The following is a 24,837-nucleotide window of genomic DNA, read 5'->3' on the forward strand; positions in this document are numbered from 1 at the left end:
TTCATTCCCAGAAACATGGGAGGATCTTTTGGAGTGCTTAAACCTGCCTGGGCTAAGTCAGCATCACCGTTTACCACCAGTAATTGTCTTGTATGTATTGTATTTGACATATTGATGTGGTTCATAATGTCATGCTGATGGAATTTTAAGTACTGCACTGTTTTATGTTTTATGAGTTTTTTAGTTATGTGGTTTCATCTTGTCTATTTGGGACAACAGATTAAATTTGAAAAATTCACATTAAAGAAAATAACAGTGTTGTTAAGTAAAGATGCTAAAACATATAAGGATAAGATGCTTTTATGTACACCGGATTATACTAGTCCTGATATTGAAAACCAAGTTGCTGAAAAACAAGAAGCTTTTCCTTATGAGGTGCATTTTCCACTACGAATGGAAGAAGATGGTTGAAGGGAGGGATGGATGGAGGGATGGATGGGTTAACAAAGAATTTTCCTAGTCTGAGTAAGCATGCAGTTTAGTTTAGTCTTGGGCTGCAGTTGTTGTGGTTGGCATTTAAAAAAAAAAAGCCAAATCAATCATTTGAAAAATCATTATTGTTTGCAGCATAATTTACTTAAATTTACCTCGTCTCTCAGTTGTTCTAGAGGCATTTTCCAACTTTTTCGCCAAAATGAATCATGATCTGTGCTGCTGTCATAGGAGATGACAAACAGTTTTACAAATTGACACAAATTAAGAGTAAGAGGCTTTGATTTTTAAAATTATTCCCTCAGTTTGTTTGGTCGATCCGTCAAAAAGAACAGTCACCCCATTTTGAATTTCCAGCTTATACAATAGTTCATCAACTCCTGACCTGGAGGGATGATGCCAAGTCCTTCATCATGTGACCACCTAAAGGCTGATTGGAGATCAGTTTGGTATCAGTTTGCTGTCTCCATCACAGCGCGGTCATCCAAGCGGAATAAACGTAGTCGATTTAGGCTGTTATCGCTCAAACACACCTGGCCTAGCGGCATCACAGCTCCATGTGGATTTGTGTGTGAGTGACAGATGTTTTGCTTTCATATGTGGTCAAAATAGCTCCACAGGATTGAAAAAGGAAGAAAAATGTGTTATGGACATACTGAGCAAAGTAAAGATACTTTCCTGTCTAATTTAGATGAATAATGTATTCAGTTTAAGTTCATTATCCAGTATTCTCTGTATTATGACTGAATAGATCAACTAGATGAAAGTGTTTGTGTGCAGAAGCAGCGGTATATCCTCATTTTACATGCACACCCAGGCCCACCTCAGTGAACTACCTCCTGTGGTTTGAAGAAGGTTCTATATGCATTAGCAAGGTTCTGCTCTTGTCATATTTGCCTGTCAGATTCAAAACTGAATGGTATTTTGTTCCCATTACCGTTCAGCTCAGTCATGCTCATGTTCAACCTGCTTTTCATAGGTCACTAGGCTGAGCTGTGAGGCATGAAAGAGAACAAAATCCAAGAAACATACAAAGGAAAAATAAGCGACAAATTTACAGGAAGGAAGTGAAAAATAATGAAAGGCATAAAGAGGAGATTGTGAGAAGTTAAGCGGGTAAGATAATGAGAGAGAGAGAGCCACAGGGATAAAACAGAGTGAGGTAGATAGAGCGAGAAACTGTAGATCTAGGTCAGAAAAGAAAAGCAGTCAACACATGAGTGGAGGAAGGGATGAACAAGCCTCTCGGGCTCAGCGCTTGTCTTTCTGAATGGGACAGATCAGAGAGAGAGTGGGCCATCCCTCTGAGAAAGAAAGAGGAAGAAGGATAAAAACATCATTTTAATACTGTGTGAAATTCTTTTTCCAATATTTATCATCGTAAGGGCTGCAGCTGCTGATTATCAAAGCTCAAAAAAGCTTAATCTCCAATGTGACATCCATTGGATGCACCAGCACCCCAAACCAAGCATTGTAAACAGAATGTTGCTCCGACGACATCAGTGACAGTGAAGTCAGACACCACATAAAAAAGAGGAGCTGGGGTGGAGGTGGGTTGCATAATGGTTTGCAGATGTGCAGCAACCGTAGGCAGACTAAAGCATGTATGCGTGCCATTTAAGAGATTTGCTAGGTGGATATGTTGGTATCATCTGAAACATCAACTGAGGCGGGCTTGCATCAAGATCAACTGATGCCCTGGAATTACATTTGAGCTTGAAGTAGTGGCCTGCTTAAATGAATGCTATGCTTCACAGTACATAATGAAAGGATATCTTGCATAACCAACATTCACATGACAGCTTCGAGAACAACACATCAAATACTCGATAATTAAATTTTTGTGTCTTCTGTGTTTTATGCACGCAACCAGAAATGCGAAACCAATAATCTGTGGTTTTACATTGTACTGGCTAATATGTCGCTAATATTCTACTAAGTAATTAACGCACAGACATGTTGGACTGATTATTAATTTTTACACAGCTTATAAATATATTTTAGGTCTAATAGCCAAGCTAACTGTTCCCTCCATTTCAAGTTGTTAAATTAAGTTAGCCTGGCTCCTAGCTTTGATTCTAAATTTAATGTACAGGCATGAGAATGGCACACATCTTCTCATCAAATTCTTGGCAAGAAAGCAAATAAGTAATATATCATAATGTTCAAATACTGCTTTAACCCGTCTCTCTCGGAAGTTCCCAGAACTTAAGATACTTTAATTGCACGTGGTGCAACTAGCAGTTCAAAACCCAAATTATATAAAACAGAAAAGAGGAGAAAAAAAGGAATTGGCAACTATTTATATGCCTGGCATGTTGTTGATGAAACAGCCAATTAACTAATGGTTTTATTACTTTACCTTTGTCTTTCCTTATTCTTTAGATAATGTTATTCACACATCGTCATGTTACCTAATTTGGTAATATTATTATAGCCCAGCCCCAGCCTATTTCTGAATTGGCAAATAAATGAACGGGAGAGGACAAAGACAGAGCAGGAGATGAAGATGAACAGGCCGTGCTAATTCTTTTCTGTTGCTCCTTTCACACTAGGTCATTTAATAAGGCTGGATGGCATTACTGCTGCAGGAAAAAGGAGAAGTGGAGGGAGGGAGGCTGTCAAGGTGGCTCGGAGTAATGAATCTTTATCCAGCTCTGATGATATCCATGTCCACTATGTATTTGACACGTTCTCTCTCTTGCCCTCTCAGCCACTTCGTAACTCCCTCAATCATTCTCTCTCCCGCACTCACCATGTCTTTGTGTGCACATGTGTGGGTGTTTGCAAGAGTTTTTCTGTCAGTGTGAGTAGTAGAAAAAAGGGAGCTCTTATTATGCTTTCTGTGTGTGTCGAAGTGCGCGTGTGTGAGCGTGTGAGAGAGGGTTTCTGGTTTGTAAGTGGCTGTAATTCCTTTGTTGGTCTTCAACAAAGCCAGACCTTGTGCTTGTGGAATTGGGGCAGTCTGATCCTAATGAGAAATCCCTGGTCAATCTTTCCAGCTCTTTTACTCTCACAGAATCTGAACTGCATATTTATGTATGAGTGTGTGTGTGTGTGTGTGTGTGTGTGTGTGTGTGTGTGTGTGTGTGTGTGTGTGTGTGTGTGTGTGTGTGTGTGTGTGTGTGTGTGTGTGTGTGTGTGTGTGAAAGCGAGAAAAAGAGGCCGATCACAGTGTTCAACCATCCAGTGGTGCTTAGTTTGCATTGTGTGGTGCTGAATTGTGACACAATGAATTATCATATTCAAATCCCAACTTTCTTTTCAGCAATAAATCAGCAAGTTTAAAAGAGTTTTTTCCAGTCCCAGAATAGTTGTGTAATAAAAAATTCAACTCCTGGAATTAATATTCCCTCGTTCAGGGACCTCAGCTGATAGCATATAATAATGTTAACAATATTGGCTGTCATCTTGTGGGATCCCATAAAATGTACCAGCGTTTTGTTGCCACATATAGCTCTTAATATCACTTTCTCAAATGGAAACATACTGCGGTGCCCTTTGAAGTGGTGACAGAAATGATCTGTGAATGATTATATATTATATTATATAACACTGATATCATACTTTCATCCTTAGATCAGTCTTTAGCAGAAGTTTATTTGGAATCCACCTAAACATCAGTTGACCTATTGAGTAACACAACTTTATTTATACGCCTTTTGTTGACCATCAACATTATTTCACTGTTGAATAACATCCAAATCTCATTCAAACAGTGAAAGCTCTCAAGATTTTAATCAGGTAAAGTGAGTTTTGGCGAGCCAGTGGATGCAACTGATCTGCTAAAACAACACGAAAATACAATGTGAGGCAGTGAGAGTGACTAATGACCAATAACAGGGTGCAGAGACTGTAAAATCACTCCTGCAAATGAACTGCAAAGCAATGCAAGCACTAACTTTAAGCTATAATTTGGCACTACTCTTACCAAAGCATTGCTAGCCTGTGTATTTGCTACAGCTTGTTATCAGAATGACCCTTCGATTAAAGCCCTCAGGAGGTGCTTTAGAGCCAGGCCCTGAATGCCATCTGGTTTATAACAATTCTACCAGCAGAACAGTCCTGCCCTTGTTTTGTGTGTGTGTGTGTATGTGTGTGTGTGTGTGTGTGTGTGTTTGGGCTAGCGCTGCTAGGCATTTGGGCAGACAATAACATTCTAATCAGCTGAGTTAAGATAGGTGAAAGTAATAGCCATCAGTGGTTTTAGCATCTTTAGCCCTGTTAGCTTCATTAGTTAATCACAGCCACAGATGCTCTGTTGCAAACAAACCACTTGGGCCTTTCATTTGCCCCTCAGCTTCCAATCTCCTGTTTTCATGCCTCGTAGCTCCCCCAGGCCTCTGCCTAGCCTTGATATTCGGCAACATTCAAGGTCTGCTGATTGGCAGTCTTTATTTCTCTCAGAAACAGATTTGTGTTGTTGACCATTATTTGCAATTCCCTTGGCTAGAGTGACAGCAAGGATGATTTCTGATATGTCTTTCCATTTCTGTCGCTTCAACTTCCCAGACTCCACTGTTAAAAGATAATAAATATGCTAGACCTGCAAATTATAACGAGCAAATTTCTTCCTATTATATGGAATTGTTTGTCACAGATTTCATCAAGATAACGCGCGGATTGTATCTTTACAGAAATTACAGATTTTCCTTTTAAACAATGCTATTTCTTGTTTAATCTAAATGTTTTAAGTTCAGTGTGATGACTGAAAGCAAAGGACGAAGCAAATGTGCTAATGTGCTGCGTTCTTGGAAAAAGTTGCATTAAATGAACATTCACATTTCTGCCTTTTTTCTTGTACTTACTTCCTTTGCTTCTTCCACCAGGGCTGCCATGTTAAGACGGGGCAGTTGGCAGCAATCAAGGTCATGGATGTCACAGGGGTAAGACACACATACATGCACTTTGGCATTTGCTCACACACCCACACGTACCCACACACAGAATATCATCTCAAGTGATTATACCAGTGTTGGGCATGTCATCTAATTATGAGCGATGAGTCAGTGCTAGTGTGTGTGTGTGTACGTGCACGTGTGTTTGTCTGATGTGGCAGAGAGGAAATGAGGACAGGCCTATTGCCATGGTAATATTAGCTGGAAGTATTAGGACAGCAGTGTGGTCTCAGGCGTGTCTGTAAAGCAGGAGGGAATCTCAGCTATATTTAGAGAGCCTCCCTGTCAGCACTTAGCTGCCAGCAAAACAATAAAGCACTGCAGGAATTAAGCAACAATGGAAGTGATAAATGAATGAATCAGTCAATAAAATCCTGAATGAATGATTAAGGGAAAAGGGTGCAAGGTATATGAAGGATGAACAAAAGAGTAAAAAGGGGAAAAGAACAGATGTTAAAAATAAAGCATGAAGACATGACTAAAACTATATGAATGGCTGCATATGTGTAAATCTGTGGCAATAAATGAATGACCGTGTTAATTACTAATGACAATTAAATGGAAGCAAAAACCAAATTGATAACTTAATGATCTGCTGTTGTAGAAAAAAATCCGCTTGGTGAAACAAATGTCTTTGTTTTTTCACCAGTGAGCACTAAAAGGAATTAATCAAGGCACAATTTTCTGACGTTGTAAATAAGCAAGTCAATAAGTGACACATTCTTATAAACAACTGGCTTTGTGGCAGTAGCTCCCTGAAATGAAAGTAATTAAAAGTTAATGCTGTTATTGTGGATAATTTAGGGCCCAGCTGTGTGCTTTGCAACAACACTTTTCAGACTTTTAATGGATTCAAAATGAAAATCCATCAGCAGCTTCACTCTCTGTCCATATCACATTGAGCTATTTGATGGGTCGCAAATGGAGACTGTGGTCTAATTGCTTTTAATTTTTCTGTGTGGTAAAAGGATGAGGAAGAGGAGATTAAGGCAGAAATTAACATGCTGAAGAAGTACAGTCACCATCGGAACATCGCTACCTACTACGGAGCTTTCATCAAGAAAAATCCCCCTGGCATAGATGACCAGCTATGGGTACGGCATTATTTGAGTGTGTTTTGTTTTTTCTGTGTGTTTGGATGGTCATTCATGTGTGCATCACAGGAGGAGAGGATGACAGGTCTGGAAAAAGTCGCGGTCCATTTCTTGCTTTTCTGCTATATGAATGCATGCACTCATGCGTGCAGTGAACGTGGGTTTGTGTGAATTGGAAATGCATATATGGTATATATACTTAATGTATCAGTGAAAGCTATAAGCTATAAGTAGCTAAATCAATGTGAGGCTGGCTGGCTGCTGCTGCAATAAATCATCTGTTAACGCCATCTAAGGGAGCTCTCTCATCTCTAATCCCTCAGCATTCATCACACAACAGTTGGAGCAGACACACACAAACATATGTAGATACACAAAGCAGCCAAATGTATTGCCTCCATAATTCTCCCTGACTCAACATCGGCCCGTTTTTCCTCGAGTATGTTAGTGATCATAACAGTATCTTAGTGGGCTTTCACATGTGTCATCCTCATGCATTCCTGAGTGTGTTCCTTTGTGTGTCTGAATACATGGGGACAGCCATGAAGAGAGGAGTTCTGTTGTCTGTTCAGTCCAGCATGATGATGATGACGATGAGGCTTGAAGCGCAGCCAGAACTGACCAACTGAACTTTTGCCTGCTACTCTCCACAGATGTAGAGAGGAGAGGAGAGAATAGACACATTGTGTTTGGGTCAAGAGATGGACTTGATTCATTCCTGTGATCTCATGACCCCATCGAGTCAGTTTATGCCTGTAGTTTCTGCAGTCTGTGTGGGGTGTGTGTTTGTAAGGAGTGACAGAGACAGAAAGTCTGCAACACTGTTGGCTGTTTGTGTCAGTGTGTGTGAGCTACACGTGTACTGCTCTATTACTAGAGCTGGTAAAGTGGGACATGGCTCTTTGATTGTATGCACATGTGTTAGTACTGGACTATAAATGTTATATGAACACATCAAAGAGAGTGTCGCCAAGGTTTTCTTACTTTCCAGCCAAAAATGTGATTCCTTAATCTCCACATGCACAGAATTACTTGGCTTTGCTACAGTTTCCTCCCAACAGGCTTGGAACTATTGATGCACATTTATTAATGACCTGACTGTATAATATTGGCTCTCTCGTACTTTGATAATAGGGAAAAAAGAAAAGTGTTATTGGTCAGTTAAGCAGAATACAGAAGAAAAGATTACATTCATAAGTAAACAATTGGTATTGGAGGTTGCTTTATGAGAGTTACTGGGTTAGAAAAGATAAAGACAAGGTCGCTTGCTTCCAGTCAGTAATTGACCTTGTATCTGCATATGTGTGCATGTGTGCATGTAGCTGGTCATGGAGTTCTGTGGAGCTGGCTCAGTGACAGACTTGATCAAGAACACCAAGGGCAACTCTCTGAAAGAGGAATGGACTGCTTACATCTGCAGAGAGATTCTCAGGGTAAGTAACCTTGTTGGCAGCTTTCTCTTTCAGAGAAATGAAATATTTTTTTTCTGGATTCTCTGATTCTGTTTGTTTTCTTTGTTCTCAAAGACTGATGCAAGAGCAAGTGAGCCTGCCGACAGTCATTGAAAACCGCATCAATCTGTCACTATAGTGGAAAATCAGAGAGTAATTTCAAAAGGGCTGATTCTTGAAAGGGCATAATCCAAACTGAAAAAACCCCACATTGTCTTAAACTCATAAAGTACGCACGGGGATAGTTATATGCGACAATTCTTGGTTCAAAACCTTTATACTTCTTTTAAATGACTGTGTGTTAAATTATCGATGCCCAGCCTGTTATTTGAGAGCAATCAGACGCTGATTGGTTTCTATGATGTCTCTGTTATGAACTGTTCTTCTTGGGAAATTGTACCCATTCTACCACATCTTGTCTCTGCTATCTGTTATGGTACGTTTTAGCTGCCGAGGGCTGATGTCTCCAACAGAAAACAGCAGTATCACTGCATCTTGTCAGTTAAGCACAGTGCTGCTCTGAACAATGATTTCTTTTTATTCACTTTTTTTCTTTCTTTTTTTTCCCAACCCTCATTTCTCGCCTCATGTTGTGTTTTCTGTTTTCGCTCTTTCTGCTGCCTCTGCCCCGTCACATTTTTTTCTATTTCTTCTTCTTTCATCCCTCAGTGCTTTTAACATTTTTTCCCCGCAGTTTCTACCAATTTCTCCATCTTACAGCTTGATTTCAAATCAATGCAACAATGCAACTTTTTAAAAGTACAGATCACGTTTAGTTCCACAGCTCTAACCCAAGAGCTGATAGTCTTGCTCAAGGACACTTCCTTTTGGAAATGAGTGTTTTATGTAATAATTGTCACGATTTGGCTCATTGTTACAGAGCTTTCCTTCACTTTGTGTCTCTGTCATTGTCTGCAGGGTCTGACTCATCTCCATCAGCACAAGGTCATCCACAGAGACATCAAGGGACAGAACGTCCTGCTGACTGAGAATGCAGAGGTCAAGCTAGGTCAGTCTGTCATCTAACTCCACTTCACAAAACTGCTTCAGGATTGGGAGGGCAGTATGGAGTATAAAGTTTCAGATGGTTCAGATGTGTGTGTGTGTGTGTGTGTGTGTGTGTGTGTGTGTGTGTGTGTGTGTGTGTGTGTGTGTGTGTGTGTGTGTGTGTGTGTGTGTGTGTGTGTGTGTGTGTCTTTGTCTTTCCTGCTTCTTTTATGCTGGATGCCAAATTACAAAACCGTTTGTAGCTCTGCCACTGTCCATGATGCAAACTGCTGAAGACATGACTTGCTCTCTCTCTTATTAAAACCAAGATGGGATCTGTATGTGTGCATTTGTAAACTGGGCTATCTATTGTAGGGTATGTTCTCTCTCATGGAATTCAGTAAAGCTCACTGGTTTTGTCTGTGTGTGTATTTGTGTCATGACTTTCTAGTGGACTTTGGGGTTTCAGCCCAGTTGGACAGAACAGTAGGAAGGAGAAACACATTTATTGGGACACCATATTGGATGGCGCCAGAGGTTATTGCCTGTGACGAGAACCCTGAGGCCACATATGACTTCAAGGTGATTTTTCAATCACCTTTCCTCTAAAGATTCGTAAACCCACTAAGGATTTCGATGACTTGTGCTATTTGTGTTTCTTTTGCAGAGTGATTTATGGTCACTGGGAATCACCGCAATAGAGATGGCTGAGGGAGCACCACGTACGTACCCAAAGAATAACCTATGTCTCTGTTACACATCATTTCTTAGTGCTTCCACAGTAGATCACTGTAATCAGGAGTCAGATCATTATTCAGTCCAGGATACTCCAACCCATTTTAAGTCATAATTTTAACGAAGGCAAAGGAGTGGATATAAAATCATGTGTCACATTGTTGGGCCGCTGCCCAGAGTTTGGTCTGTTATGCGTTATTTTCCTCTTTGAGGTATTTGAACACAGTTGTCATCATTAAGGTGACAGGCCTTGTATCCACCCTTCAGTTAATTTTGGTTCAGTAAAAAATAACTTATTTTCAAGCTACAGTTTATAACTGATCACAATCTGCAGAAAGGACCTAATTTTGTTTTGATATAGTTGAGCGATTATTAGCATGCTGGCTCTGACTATATGCCATGATAATGTTTAATACAAATACCTAAAAGCATTCGCATCTCTCTTATTTTGAACCTTTAGCACTCTGTGACATGCATCCAATGAGAGCCCTCTTCCTCATTCCACGCAACCCTGCCCCCAGACTCAAGTCAAAGAAGTGGTGAGTGTGTATCACATAATTGCAGTTCGTGTTTGCAGATACTTCAGAGCAGCAGTGCCAGTAGCAGAGAAACAGCGAAAGGTTTTTTTTTTTTCATTTTTGCTGAGACGTGTGTGTACGTGTGTTCAGGTCAAAGAAGTTCCAGTCATTCATAGAGAGCTGTCTAGTAAAGAGCCACAGCCAGAGACCCAGCACAGAGCAGCTCCTCAAACACCCATTCATCAAGGACCTGCCCAATGAGAGGCAAATTCGCATCCAGCTGAAGGATCACATCGACCGCACCAAGAAGAAGAGAGGAGAGAGGGGTGAGCGACAAACTGTGTTGTAGATGTGTGCATGTTTGGATTCTGCATGCAGACAACAAAGTGAAAGTTATGCTTACACTAATTGGAGTGACATACTAGGATATTAAAATGTTTTCTCTGAATTATGCCCCACTGTGACTCATCCCTCCAAGCTGTAGTTTCTATTCATTTGGACACACCTGTGCTTTCTAGTATTTTCAAAGTGTAATTCTTGGCACATGCTCCAAATATATTTTGGCACAAGTAGTTAAGATCAATAAAGATTTGGTTATCTTGCTTTATTTTTAATTGAGCGTAGCATTACTTCAGGCGTAACTAAACGTCAGACTTAACCTGCCATCTTGGTTCCTTAGCTGATGACAACATGTCAGTGCCAGCACACATACGCTGATAGGTTAGCTGATACATCCTATCATCCTATTGGCAAATCTTTTAAATAACACACTATTTAACTTGTTTTAGCCTGGATACAGTCATGTTTGCCACTACAAGCTGCTTTTCAGCCTGGCCTCCCTCTGATTCTACATTTTAATAAATGCAGTGAACCACATGTTGGTTGAAACTGACAGCCCTGCTTAAGCGAGTCTCACTACTGGTTTCCATATATGTGGGAAGGGTGGGGTGGCTTCAAGTTATTAGTATCAAAAATAAACTACTAGAGATGGAAATAGCAATCTTTCTTTGACCAAAGTTGTTGTAAGTGAAATGTGAAGCAGCAGTATAGTGCGTTCACATGGACTTATTACATGTCTATTATGCCTAGTAAGTAAAAAGAAATCAGGCTCATTTGACTGCAGCACAATGAACACCGCCACTAATATAGACCAGTAACAGCAAGATTTAAGCATATCAAATCTTTCCAGCTGAAAAACAGCAAGCACACAGATTTAGTGTATGACTGAGATACTTTCTCAGAGATACGCAGTCACATTATGAATAATGTTTCACTTTAAGGATGAGCTGTTAAACACTTTCAGACAAATGCACAAATTCTCACTTATGCCGTTGATTTCATGGTTTTCAACAAGGCAGAAAATAAAAGTGACAGACTTCCATTAAACTCCATTATGACACAAACACACACTGGCGAGTGTCGGAGTGATAGACTGGCACTCGCATAAAGTACTGCACCAGAAAGAACGACATTAACCGCTTCAGGAAACAACACACTGCAGAGCGGACGTCGGGATGATGTATCGAAATATCTTGCCATTGTAGAGGCTGTGACTTCTCCAGCTGTCACTTTGTCACATTCAGAGGACCAGTCCATGTGCATGCGTCTGAGGAAGAGCTGGGCCTTTTATATGACTGCTGTTTTTTAAGGCCCTTTTTGACTGAAGGAGCTCTGAGCTAATGTTCTCCACCCCACCGCACACAGTAAAATGACAATTTATACTCTTATTCAGTGGCTAAGAGAATGTGCCTTGAAGTGACGATGATCTGGGAATGGCAAAAACGTGAGCAATTTGTTACGAACAGAGGTAGTTAAAGTGAAAAATTCAGAACGTGAAGTGCCTTTGCTCTGTGCTGCTTATTACCTTACTAAGGTTTTATTGTTTTTACTCTTTGCTGCTTCTTTTTTATTCATTCTTACTTGCCTCACTCTATCTCCCTGCCTACCAGATGAAACAGAATATGAGTATAGTGGCAGTGAAGAGGAGGATGAAGACAGAGACAGTTGTGACCCGAGGTCAGTGTTTTTACAAATGCGCAGATATGAACATTAACATGTTCTGCCCAACTTCACCCAACATAGACTTAGTCTTTTTCACTGTCCACCTTTCCAGCTCCATCATCAACATCCCCGGGGAGTCAACCCTGAGGCGAGACTTCCTGCGCCTACAGCTCGCCAATAAGGAGCGTTCAGAGGCCCAACGGCGGCAACAGCTGGAGCAACAGCAGAATGAGGAGCACAAGCGCTTACTGTTGGCTGAGAGACAGAAACGCATCGAAGAGCAAAAGGAGCAGAGGAGGCGACTGGAAGAAGTAAGAGAGAATGAAGTGAAGGCAAGGCTTTGAAAGTATACTGTAGCTTTTCAAACAACAAAAGCTACAAAGATATACATGCATAAAAATTTTAAACTACAAAATATAGTAGGTCATAAACCAACAAAAAAAGAAGGAGAAGAAGAAAAAAAACGATCCAAAATTCATTGGAAAGTCTAAGGAATGTCAGCTTTTAATTGTTCTTGTTTTGCAGCATCTGTTAATCAGACACTGTTAGTCAGTGTCCAGTTTAATTACAAACAGAATGCAAAAACTTGTTTGGATATTTGCATATAAATGGTAATAATCAATGCTTATCAATACCCATCACCATCACTGAAGTTTTCCAAAACAGGATTTCAAAGGGACTGAAAATGATTGAAGGCCAGTCTCTTCGTAATATTTAATGGCTTCTGTTTCAATGGATGCTTCTCTTGTTTCATGGCTCCTCCACTAGCTGGATGAAAGAACAATGATGTGTTAAGTCCAAGCCTAGCTGTCTGACAGCTATACTTACAAATTGTGAACAATTATCAACTTTTGTGGGAGTTACCCATCTGGGAACGACCTCTATCAACAGTGCTTTTGCTATGACATCTTTGTTTCATGTTGCGAAGGCCTCCACCCAGATATAACGTCTCAGCCATAATAAGACAATATTTCTTACCAACACTGGGAGCGAGCTTTATGAAATCAGTCGTGACAGGTTTAAATAGTGTGGCTCTGGGTGTGCCACTTGGAGCGGTTTTATGAATGTATTGCTGGGGCATGCGTGCAAATATTGAAATTTTGAAGATATGCTACAAACTGAATGAGTACACAAAAATGGCAAAAATGCTATTCATTAAATCAAACGTGAATATAGAACTACTTGGAAGTGGTGCAAATAGAGTAGTTGGTTTAATTACAACCTTTGGGCCCCACCTCAGCTGAATTACATTTATCTACAGAAAATATGTAAGCATGTTACCATCAATAACCTAGTTTACTTATTAGCAATACATCTGACAAATTCAGGTATTTTTTTCTAAATTAACAGTCACCACAAATTAACATCACTACTATGTAAATAATGTTTCTAATTGAACCATTTTCAATAATGTTTGCGTCCTCTGTCAAATAGTTTATTATCTATAGGAAAGAATATTTGGTTCCACATATTTAAATTTGCAAAACACAATTTTGGTAGAGAAAGAATGACATTTATACACACACTTACACAGACACAGTCAGAGCTTGTTCCCCAATGTCCCTTTCTTAGTTCCAGAGAGCAGGCTTACAGAAGGAAATCCTTAGCCCATAATCTGTGTGCTCTCTGTGGGTTTCTCCAAGGATTTGCCTTCCAATGCACCTCTAAGCACCATGACTAGACTTAACTTACATGAACCCACCACTTCAATGGTGTCTGTGTCTTTGTACGCGTGACCAAATACACACATTAGTTAGAATTTGAGCCCGCATATGTTTGTATACTCATTTCCTGTGTTATTATCCTAGAAGTTGTAACACGTACCCAAAAAAAGTGTGCCAAACAAACATGATTTCCTGATTTGTGTTCACTGTGATGATCCTTAATCTTTGTGCGTTCCTGCTTTCCTGACAACAGCAACAGCAGCGTGAGCGTGAGCTGAGGAAACAGCAAGAGAGGGAACAGAGAAGACGTTATGAGGAAATGGAGCAGCTCCGTAGAGAAGAGGAGAGGAGGCATGCAGAAAGAGAACAGGTCCATACTTGTACTGCAAAACATGTATTTGTCGTGCGACAATGTAATGCAACAGATATGTGAATCACGATGTTGGGAGTTAGCCTAGAATTCCTCAAACTAATTACACATTGGTATAATACAGTTACATAATAGGAAAGGACATTTCTTTCTTTATTTGTACATTTGTAATGCTGTTTTAAATTAATCTTTATTTTTAATCTGGCTTCATCACTTGCTAATATAAAATTATATAATTATATATAGAAGCTCAATGTTTGAGTCATGAATCAAAATTAAAAGTGCAGAACTAAAAGCACTGTTACATTACACAGAGGTTGCTTAAAGCCTTGGTGGAAACTCATCCCCGGAGTTTCTTTCTCTAAATCCACAGCTTGTCCCTCAGTGTTTTGTTTTTCTTCAGTATTTGTTATGTCAAAATTAATATTTATTTTTTTTCTAGCTTCATCAGCCGCATGCCATTGTTTTGATAAAAAACCTCAAAAAGTAAAAGTATAGAACATAAAAGCACTAAAAGTTGTTACATTGGATAGAGGTGCCAAAAACCTTGGTGGAAACTCTAAATCCACGGCTTGTTTGTGTGGCAAAAATATAAATATTACATAACAAAATTGTAGAGCCCCTCCCATGAGATATTACTTTGCACCTTTTTTTTAGAATGCAAAGAAAGCTGTTGCGGCATTTTCAGCATAGAAATTTTTGCAGCGTTATAGGGATGGACAATTTTAGAGTTTTTTATAGATGCATGCAGTTTGATTGTTCTGTATCTTTCCTCTTACTTGTCTCTTTCTCTCTTTTAACATCTTTTTCTCTTGTCCTCTCTGTGAACCTGAACTGCAGTTCAGCCTTGTATTTTTTGTCTATCCTACTCAATGTTTATCGCTCTGCTGCTCTCCCGCCACGCTTCTCAAGTCTTTTGAAAAGATAACTTCAATCTCTTTTTTTTCTCATTTTCCCTTTGTAACACATTAAAATTGTTTGAGGATATAATATCTTTTATTATTATCTTTTCTCCTCATTGAAAAGAACCACAGGAGATTATATTCTCTATTCTATTCTGTTCCCCCCTTTCTGTCTTTAGCTTTCTTCTCTGCCTGTATATAAATGTTCAGATCTCCAGATTTTTCTCTCAATCTATTTCTATCTCCTTGTGCCGTCGTGCTGCTCAGGAGTATATCCGTAGACAGCTGGAAGAGGAACAGAGGCAGTTAGAGATTCTCCAGCAGCAGCTACTGCAGGAACAGGCATTACTGCTGGTAACCACAGCCCTCCCACGTGCTACAACTGCTCCCCAACTGTGCTGTGTGATCCCTGTCCCCACTGCATGCACCTGAATGGAATATATATTCTTTGGCCTATTAGCTACGGATTTGAGCAAAAACATTTTCCTCTGAAATTGATTCGGATCACTGAACGCATGTGCAGTATCATTTAGTTGGCTGATCTCAAAGGATTTTACAGAAAAAAAGACTTCTGTTTTGACTGCCCTGTTATGTCATGCAAAGAAAATGTAGGACACTGTTGTTTTCCTCAGTGCCCTGCTCTTTTTTTAAGAGTATTTCCTTTTAGTATTTGTATACTGCATCACTCATGCACTTTAGAGCTAAAAATTGAAGACTGACAAGTTTGAAAGGAAACCTTTTGAGATCCAAAGGCCACAAAAATGACCCTAGTGCCAAAATCCAGTGCTGTGCTATGTCATTATTCTTGTGCCCATCGCTCCAATACTTACATTCCTCTTCCCTGTTTTTCCTGCAGATTTTGTTTGGTTTTTTGCCAGAGCTATATGTAGAAAGTCTGTTTGTGTTCCATATTGGGTTAATCCAATGGTCAGTTTGTATGTTTGTCAGGTCTGTTATGTGAATGCATGACTCAAATCTGACACTATGTGGAAGACTGTGTCACACAAAAAGTATTTTCAAATACAATCAAAAGGGAAATATTGTGTATGGACTTTCCTCCCATTTATTCAAGCCATTCTGAACCCTTAAATTCTGCACATGTAGGGAGGGATAATGATCATTAGAATACGCATCCACTGTTTTTCTACCTGACTTTATAAATGCACTGAAAGTTCCGTAATACCTATTGACCTAAATTTTGTGTCGATATCTACTGGTACCTCATCTGCCTCAGCCGTTTTCCCTTGTGCTAATTTGTCTTTGTGTCTTTGCTCCCATATAAAATAGTTTCCTCTTTTTTGTTTCTCATCTCTTTCCTTCTTGCCATTCACCCTCTACCTTTCTTTCTTCAGGAGTACAAGCGCAAGCAGATTGAGGAGCAGCGGCAGGCAGAGCGGCTACAGAGGCAGCTCCAGCAGGAGAGAGCCTACCTGGTGTCTTTACAGCAGCAGCAGCAACAACAGCAGCAGCAGCAGCAGGAGGGAAGACAAGCAGAGAAGAAACCGCTTTACCACTATAAGGATGTCGTTAATCCTAACGACAAGCCTGCCTGGGCTAAAGAGGTAATATACATGGCATGCAAAGCTATGCATGGTCTTTTGAACTTGCTTGTCTTCCATGAAGAAAGGTTCTGAGCACCAGGTCTGTGTACTAAATGTTTTTATGCTGATGTCAATAATGTATTTAAAGTGAACCTCAACCAGTTGCCTTCTTGCATTGTGGTTATCTTACTTAGCAGGTTGTACTAGAAGCAGGAACTTTGTGAGGAGAGTAGTGGAGAAACTTTGCTTTTTTTAATCGAAACACCCTTTTAAAATGAATTCTGTTTCTTTAATAATTACGCTGTGAAGTGTGCTTTGTGTGTGTCTGTGTTGCTTAATGTCCTCTGACTGTGACCCCTAGGTCCCGAAGCAGCAGCAGCATGCTCATGGTAACCCACCTCGTTCCCGCCTTCAACATCATCAGTCATTCAACCAGCCTCAAACTTCTAGCTCTCACGGCCAATCTAGACCTCAGGCGCCTAAGCGTACTCTGTCTCATTCTCCCCAGCTTCTCTCCAGCCAGCTTCCCCATATATGTATTTCAGTAGACCCTGGTGAACCCCTAGATCCAGAGTTGAAGCTGGAGATAAGCCAGCAGGTCAAAGAACTTAGAGCTCAGAAACACAATCGAAGGGGGCGTAGCCCAGGGTATGTCCTAGAGCACAGTAAGTCTGTTGACCAAGGGCTCAATAAAGGTCCTGTCAAGAGCCCCAAACAAGGCTCGTGTTATCTACCAGAGCCTAGCAGTCAAAATGGGAAGCATAGAGATAGATGTCTATCTGTCACAAGTCAGCCAACCATTAAGGAGCTAATGTCTCAAGAGTCACAGCTTAAGGCTCGACCTCATCCGATATCTCCAGGACAGACCCAGAATCCCACGCCTTCCAAACCCGTGTCCTTAATGGTTAGTGCCCATCGACGTGGCAGGTCACACTCACCCTGCAATAGAATAGATGTAGACATAGAGCTTTATAATCCGGGAGGATGGCACAAATCGTTGAGGCAAAGCGTGAGCCATGACAGCCTTACAATGCACTTGGACTCAAAGGCAGTTGACCAAACTGACCTACTCTCTCAGTCCTTCCCTGCAAATGCTCTCTGTTCTGCCCTATCTAAACACAGGAACTCCTACTCACCTGCTCCCAGCAGTAGCAATCTTCTCCAAGTCCCTGATAACAATCACTTACTTTCCCCTCTTTCCGATAGGGGCATGACCTCTGAGACATGGAGGGAACATGCAATTAGAGGTAGTTCCTCTATGTGTGATCTTAGTGCTTCTGCCCCTGCAGGGTTACTAAAAAGAAGCATGAATAATATTATTTCAATGAGTTCAAACTCTCCATCCCCTTGGTTGTGCCTTTCTCCTCGCAGCTCTTCTCAAATTTTCCGCACACAGTCCTCCACATCCTCAGTGTCGCCGTCCACATCCCCAGTATCGCCATCCAGCAGTTTCTTCTCTCCTCCATTCTCCCCTGAGAGCCCTGGGTTCAACACAGAATCTCCTTATTACCCCACCTTAGTCTTGCCTAACCAAACGTCATTTCCTAACAGTTCACCTCACTGCTCCCCACAAGGCTCTCCCTTTGGATCCCAATCCCAGATCGCCAGGTCTGTTGGAGCAACAGAGTGCTAGACTCTGCTCCAGCACATGTATATAAGACCACACACACACACATGCACACACACGCACGCGCACTTGTACTTCTATATTTGTGATTACATAAATGCTCCACTCTACTCATTTTAACTACTGGAGCATATCAAGTTTTTGTATTACTTCTATGGCTCAGATATGACCTTGATAAATTTCTAAAACACTGCTTGACATAACAGTCAAAAGTACCAAATTTCCCACAAAGACAGAGGTACAATTGGATACATGCAGAATGTTCATACTCAAGCATACAGACAGTAAAAGGTACATTTCCACTTTTGTCCCTATAAAGCTTATATATATATTCTTCTTACTGTTAGTAACACATTTAATTATTCATTTTATATAGCTCGTATTATTTATGGGCTTAAGATCAAGGGGAGAGGTGCCTGTGTTCAGTTATAGTTTAATACCACTTTGTAGATACAGTAGCCTAGTTAGCTAGACCACTTATTCCCTCCTGCCTGCCCCCTCAATGCCCCTGCCACCCAGTTTCCCAGAGGGCACCGTGATGAGCCTACTTCTAGATATCTTGGATTTGATGGCATCAGGGAAAACCCACCCATCTCATCTTCCAGTTAGGTCAGTCAACCAGTAAATCATATCCTAGCCTGGTGATGGGTGCTGGCCAAGTGGTGGTGGGATCCTTTTAATAAACCCGAGATGCCTTTCTGGCGACCTATTCTTCTTCCTCATCTCATACAGTATTTTTTTCTGTATGTAGATGCAACATTGCCAACAGCTAACCTCCAATATTCTCTTCTCTCTGTAATAGAAAGAGTTTTTGGGTGGTAAACTTATGACAAACACAAAAAAATGAAATATGCACTACCCAAAAGGTTTTTCTTCATCTTTTTCTAATCTCTCTTTTCTTGTTGTTTAGTCAATATACTAACCTTGATTACACTCCACAGATCAAACTTCGATCTCAGCAGTACTTCGCCTAAACCACTGAATGTTTTTCTTTCAGTTATTTGCAGACTGTTTGTCTAAATCTGATTCCATCATCCGTAGTTGCATTTCATTCAAGGAACTAACAAAAGCTGTTTGATGCTGTAGATGTCAAAGTTGCAACGTTGTAGTTGACCTTGTAGCAGGCACCTAACAGATTTGAGGAATGGCTCGGTATCGCATAGTTGTTTTGAACCAGGTCATAATCTGAAATAATCCTGCTAGATTATGTGAGCTCCTGTGGATTTAGAGAAAGCTTTTAAAGAGAAAGGCACTCTTGTTTACCTTGGGGCTGTTGAAACTAGAACCCGCTGAGCCATCACTCAACCCTGAAACTACAGATGGGTAGAGTGTTTAGAGTGGAAAAGTGTGATTTTGGCAGCTGGGCGTATCCCTTGGAACATTCTCCTATTGCACAGCAGATAATCTGATAATCAGATTACACTGGCAAGAGGAGCTTCCTGCCCCTTTCACACACAGATGTATTTACTTTGACACACGTGAGCACAGTTCAGTGGAAACGGACTGGAATTACACAAACACTTCAACATTGCGTTGTGCTTACGTGGTTCTTTTATTCTGTTTTGAATGTGGCATCTGATAAAGCAGATTAGAAGCTATACTTAAACTTTCACTACAGCCATCAGACACTCTTACTCCTCAACATGGAGAAACGACACCACAAACAACTTAATTGAGACATAAATTAGTCAGACGCCCAATCTGTTTGTGAATAAAAAACCTATTCTTTGTGCAAAACAAAATCTTTGTGTTATTGTTGGCCTGCTGGTTTACCCTGATAAGGGCTTCTGTGGAAGTCTGGCATGGCTCACCTGTGTTATTATTGCATAGAAGAGACGGTTAAGACTGGTTTTAACTCGAAAAACAAGACTTCACTTAGTCACGCAGAGTCCTATCATGTCATTAAAACAATGTGCAATATAAAGAGAGGCTCTCGTAAATTTCTTATGTAATATCCATCAATCCATCAGTCGCACACTTCTACATTGCGGTTGTTGTCACCGCAGAGAAGAGTGATGTTTAAGATTGTCTAGTGGCTTGTAGAGGTGCATGGGTGTGTGGGTGGTGCCCATTGTGGATCATACATGGTGACTGGCTGTGTTGTGTGCTTCACTGTGAGTAACAGTCGTATGTGACCTGCCTCAGGTGGAGGAGCGATCTAAGCTGAACAGGCAGAGCTCTCCAGCACTGCAGCACAAAGTGTCCAACCGCATCTCCGACCCCTCCCTCCCACCCCGCTCCGAGTCCTTCAGCAGTGGGGGCATGCAGCCTGCCCGCACCCCACCCATCCACCGTTCCAACGAACCACAGGTGTGTGTGTGTGCGCGCGCGCAAAAAGAGGCACTTTCACCTTTCGTGCCTTCTCTCACATATTGTTGTCCACCTCACCCTTAACCATCCTTTGTCCATTTCACTCACACTGTTAAACTCTGACTTCATCAATGTGTTTATCCCCACAGATGGCTCACCTGGTTCCTGTGAAAACCCACACTAGCTCCATGTCTGGCTCTCAGTCTCTGCAGGACCAGAAAGACTCAGCTCTCAGTGAGAGTGTGAGTGTGGGCTCCCCCAGGCCTGAGATGCCTCGTCAGAACTCAGACCCCACTTCTGACACCCCGGGACCTCCACAGCGCAATGCTGGCAGGGAGGAACGGGACCGTGACAGGGATCGAGATCGGGATCGGGACAGAACCGCTTGGCTGAGAGAGGAGGACATCCCACCCAAGGTTGAGATTCATAATCAGAAATGAAGGCTAAGAATATTTGGTATCTTTTATTAACCTGTGTTTATGCTTTTTATTTATTGTTTCAGCATTTTTTGAACTCTGTGTTTAAATATTGCATAGTGTAGTATACTTGCAATTTTATTAATAATCCTGTTTTAAATGAATGTTGGCCTCTCCAGCTGCTTGACAAAATTCATGCTATACTGTACATCATGGTGTTTTACCATTTCCCTCTTTGCCATGGATCGGTAGTGTACTTTACAAAGACGAGGATACATGTTTTGAACATTTTTCCAGGAGAAAAAGCAAAGTTTTATCTTGTTTCTGTGTTTGTCCAGGTACCCCAACGGACCACTTCCATCTCCCCAGCCTTGGTCAGGAAAAACTCTCCTAATGGAGGAGTAGGTCTGGGTCCTCGGACAGGTTCTCAGCTTATAAGGGCAAGGTAAAGGGCAAAGTAGCAAACTGATTTTGAATTACTTTCTGTAACATTTCCCATGTGTTATTCCTTAGTGTGTTTAAACAGAAATAAAAACTTGTATTTATTTGTACTTTTGTATGAGGATACTGCGTATTTAAAAGGTCTGCTTTCATCCTTTTTCAGCAACCCTGACCTGCGGCGCTCTGAACTCTCTTTGGACGCTATGCTGCAAAGAACCTCTTCCAACTCATCATCTTCCTCGTCCCCTTCATCTCAGGGGGGTTCAGCTGAGAGGAGAGGTATAAAACCTCAAGCTCTTAAACACATAATACAGGCTCATAAGACACATACAAAACCTAATCTGGCAAACATCAACATCAAGTGAATGCTTGTAAGTAAACCAGAAAAAAACCAATGTGTAGGCAGAGGATCACACATACTGTGTATGTGTACCTCCACATACATTGACATGGATTTCGAGTCTATCAGCAGGACATTGCAGTTCTGCACCGATCAACCTGTCTGATGTGCCCTGTTACTCTGGGCCTCTGGAGAGGTTGAAGAGAGGAAATGAGAGAGGGAGATAGAGAGAAGCGCAGAGCGAGGTGTCAAACAACAGGCCAGAGGGATATCTAAGATATGCATGGATTTCCCTCTGACAAACACATAGAAAGGTTGAAGTACCTTGATATTAGTTGGATTTATTTTTCAACTCTGTTGACAGAAAACAGTCTTAAAGATGGAATAAATACAGATGGAGAAAAATAAAAAAAATTCTAATGAACGAGTTTCGCAGTGAATTAATATCTAGATTTGAGTTAAACTGCTAATTTTCTTTTAATCGCCATTTTTTGTTTTGGTAGGTCAAAGCAAGCAGGAGGGATCCCCTCTAGGAGCCAATCAAGAAGCAAAGCTCAAGCAGGAGGAGGGACGTGAGTCAACAAGACCCAGCAGACCTGCCGTGAGTCAAACAACACAGACACACAAAGAACCTCTTTCTGTCACAGGCATCTCCTCTCTGGGAATCTTTTACAGGCCTCCTCCTCTCTTTTTCTACTATTCACTTGATCTTTCTTTCTCTTCCCATCTCTTTCTTCTTCTATTCTTCAGAGCTATAAGAAAGCCATAGATGAGGTTAGTGAATATTGCGCCCCCCCTCCCGTTTCCTTTATTCTGGTTTTCCTTTGATCTTCAGAGGCCCTTTTCTTCCCCTGGCATGATGGAGTTAGTGGGTTTCACAAGAAGATGATGTTTCCTTTTTACGCTGACATATCAGGGTGTAATGGCAATAGCAGTGCATGTGTGCTTCTACACACATACCTGAGAGAGTGTATATTTGGATGCGTGCCTGTGTGGGTTTGCATGTGTTGGGTGGGGGCGTGTGTGAATATGTGTGTACTGCAAAGCACCTGAACAGTCTTTGAATTTCTTTTCCTGTTTCTCCATTATCACGGTTACTGGTCAGGAGGAGCTGGTAAGCGCACCGTGTGTAATAATCCTCCCCCTGTCTGCATGATTTGGTCTGATCCATCTGCTTGGGTGATGGGGAGGCGAGGGAGGGGAGGAACCATGGGCCAGTTGGCATGGGGGCGATTGGTAGAGTGGAGTAATTCTGCACTCCAGTAGTTTATAAAGCTTGATTATATGTCTTTCTCTGTTCTTATGACTTGTGTTCTCAAGGGTCGTACTTGCTTGTGAGTGAATGAAAGTGCTGATTTTGATCAATCCTCATGTTGAAAGTTAGAATTTAACTGTTAAGATTTTTTTTAAAGTGTACTGCCAGATCAGCACTCTTGTTCCACGGCTCTTGTGTACAGGCTCGGATTGCTATGTGACAACAATTAAGTTGGCCTTTAGTCTTGATGGTCATTATTTGTCTGAATCTTTGACCCTCTCCGTTTCCTTTGCCCGTTGTGTGTGATTTGGTCTCTCAGTCTTGAGGTTCTGAGACTGAATGAAATCACCTTTTCTCTCCTCTTTTGCCTTTGTTCACAGGACTTAAGTGCATTAGCTAAGGAACTCAGAGAACTAAGGGTAGAGGAGGGAAGCAGACCTCCAGTGAAGGTAAAATGACAACTGTAAATTCTCTAAATTCAAACATAAATAAAAAGTTGAGGATGGAAAATAGACAAAGCTAAAAGCCTGTTTATGTTGTGACGTTAATCAGGTAGAATGGTAGTGACAAATCTTCATGTAGAGATAACGGGCAAAACAAAGTTCTCGTTCGTTATTAAACAGTGCAAATTTAAATTAGACTCTGTCATGTTAGATATCTCTGACCACTGCTACAATACAATTTTAAATTGTAATTAGCCGATGGGATTCAGTCTAAAAGAAACATTGCTTTAAATATATTTTTGCTTATTTATAGTAATCTCAGGTTAATCGTAAAGCTACAAGTTGTTTGAATTGCTTAACATTTTTTTTAGGTTCCACCTAACTTAAAAGTGACTGTTATTTTGTGTTAAAAATGTTTTTATATATATTAAAAAGAACAGAATATGTGTATCTATGAGATCTAACAATTGTGTTTGCAGTGCAATTTCTTCTTCACAAAAATCCTTAATTTGTTTCTATTAAAAAAGGGGAAAAAAGATCTTGCTAGGCAAAACAACTTATAATAATAACTGACCTATAATGACTTTCTTCAGCCTTCACTGACACTGCTGACTGCACCACTCTGCCCCACTTCTCTTTACACGGCTGAGCAGAAACCATACCCCACTACCACACTTGCATCCATATCTGCTATTTTGCAGTCTATTTCATTTTTGCTGTTGTTGCCAAAATTGATGATGCATTTGTGCAATAGTGCCACCAACTGCACATTAGCAGAACAGCATGAAAGATCTGTGTTCTCTTTCCCACATTCTTCACTGATCGCACAATATAAACCAAACCGTATATATCTGGTGCAGTCTAAATGACTTCTAGAGGGAATCAGATACAACCGTAAATCTTCTCTCATCAGTGTTTCTTCTCAGTGGTTCGAAAGTAAATTTTTCTCTCTACGTCTTGTTCATTGACACAGGTGACAGACTACTCGTCTTCCAGTGAAGAATCAGAGAGCAGCGATGAAGATGGGGAGACAGATGGAACTGTTGCTGTGAGCGATATTCCCCGCATAATGTACGTTTTCGCCTTCATGTTTCCTCTCTTTTGCTCTGACATGCTAGTGTTCGTAGGTTTGGGATTAGCACAATGCCAGTAGCATAGTAGTTGGTTTAATTTTAAATGTAAATATTTAAGTCTCTGTATTTTTCTTGCAGGCCAGCAGTGCAGAGTAGTGGAGAGTCATATGGAGGGTTGACAGAAGACTCTCTGGGAGATGCCTATAACAGCTCGAAGGACAGTACTCTAGTAATGAGAGAGGTGACGAATATGCATGCACACACTCAAACATGCTTACACACTTACAAAACTGTTATTGCTGTAGAGCAATATATTCTTTTGTGCTCATCTTTCTGTTC

General features: G+C 40.9%; 1 protein-coding gene across 9 annotated transcripts in view; it reads left to right on the plus strand.

Annotated features, from left to right (window-relative positions):
* Positions 1 to 24,837, plus strand: part of tnika (TRAF2 and NCK interacting kinase a) — a 55,230-nt gene that overhangs the window by 21,308 nt on the left and 9,085 nt on the right. For 4 of the 9 annotated variants that reach the window (XR_013970372.1, XR_013970373.1, XM_080871569.1 and 1 more), the window contains exons 3-24: positions 5,262 to 5,318; positions 6,299 to 6,424; positions 7,747 to 7,857; positions 8,794 to 8,884; positions 9,314 to 9,444; positions 9,530 to 9,584; positions 10,058 to 10,136; positions 10,266 to 10,441; positions 12,065 to 12,131; positions 12,229 to 12,427; positions 14,034 to 14,150; positions 15,320 to 15,406; positions 16,405 to 16,614; positions 16,955 to 17,497; positions 20,366 to 20,530; positions 20,680 to 20,946; positions 21,285 to 21,391; positions 21,551 to 21,666; positions 22,231 to 22,328; positions 23,363 to 23,431; positions 24,399 to 24,496; positions 24,637 to 24,739. Coding sequence is in view for 7 of the 9 variants with exons in the window: in XM_080871569.1 (XP_080727695.1) it covers positions 5,262 to 5,318; positions 6,299 to 6,424; positions 7,747 to 7,857; positions 8,794 to 8,884; positions 9,314 to 9,444; positions 9,530 to 9,584; positions 10,058 to 10,136; positions 10,266 to 10,441; positions 12,065 to 12,131; positions 12,229 to 12,427; positions 14,034 to 14,150; positions 15,320 to 15,406; positions 16,405 to 16,614; positions 16,955 to 17,497; positions 20,366 to 20,530; positions 20,680 to 20,946; positions 21,285 to 21,391; positions 21,551 to 21,666; positions 22,231 to 22,328; positions 23,363 to 23,431; positions 24,399 to 24,496; positions 24,637 to 24,739 (3,072 nt within the window). In the remaining 2 variants the exon portion in view is untranslated. The remainder of the gene's footprint in view (positions 1 to 5,261; positions 5,319 to 6,298; positions 6,425 to 7,746; positions 7,858 to 8,793; positions 8,885 to 9,313; positions 9,445 to 9,529; positions 9,585 to 10,057; positions 10,137 to 10,265; positions 10,442 to 12,064; positions 12,132 to 12,228; positions 12,428 to 14,033; positions 14,151 to 15,319; positions 15,407 to 16,404; positions 16,615 to 16,954; positions 17,498 to 20,365; positions 20,531 to 20,679; positions 20,947 to 21,284; positions 21,392 to 21,550; positions 21,667 to 22,230; positions 22,329 to 23,362; positions 23,432 to 24,398; positions 24,497 to 24,636; positions 24,740 to 24,837) is intronic. The other 5 variants (XM_080871572.1, XM_080871575.1, XM_080871573.1 and 2 more) reach the window with 3 other exon arrangements.

Source organism: Rhamphochromis sp. 'chilingali', assembly GCF_963969265.1.
Source record: "Rhamphochromis sp. 'chilingali' genome assembly, chromosome: 21".
NCBI lineage: Eukaryota > Metazoa > Chordata > Actinopteri > Cichliformes > Cichlidae > Rhamphochromis > Rhamphochromis sp. 'chilingali'.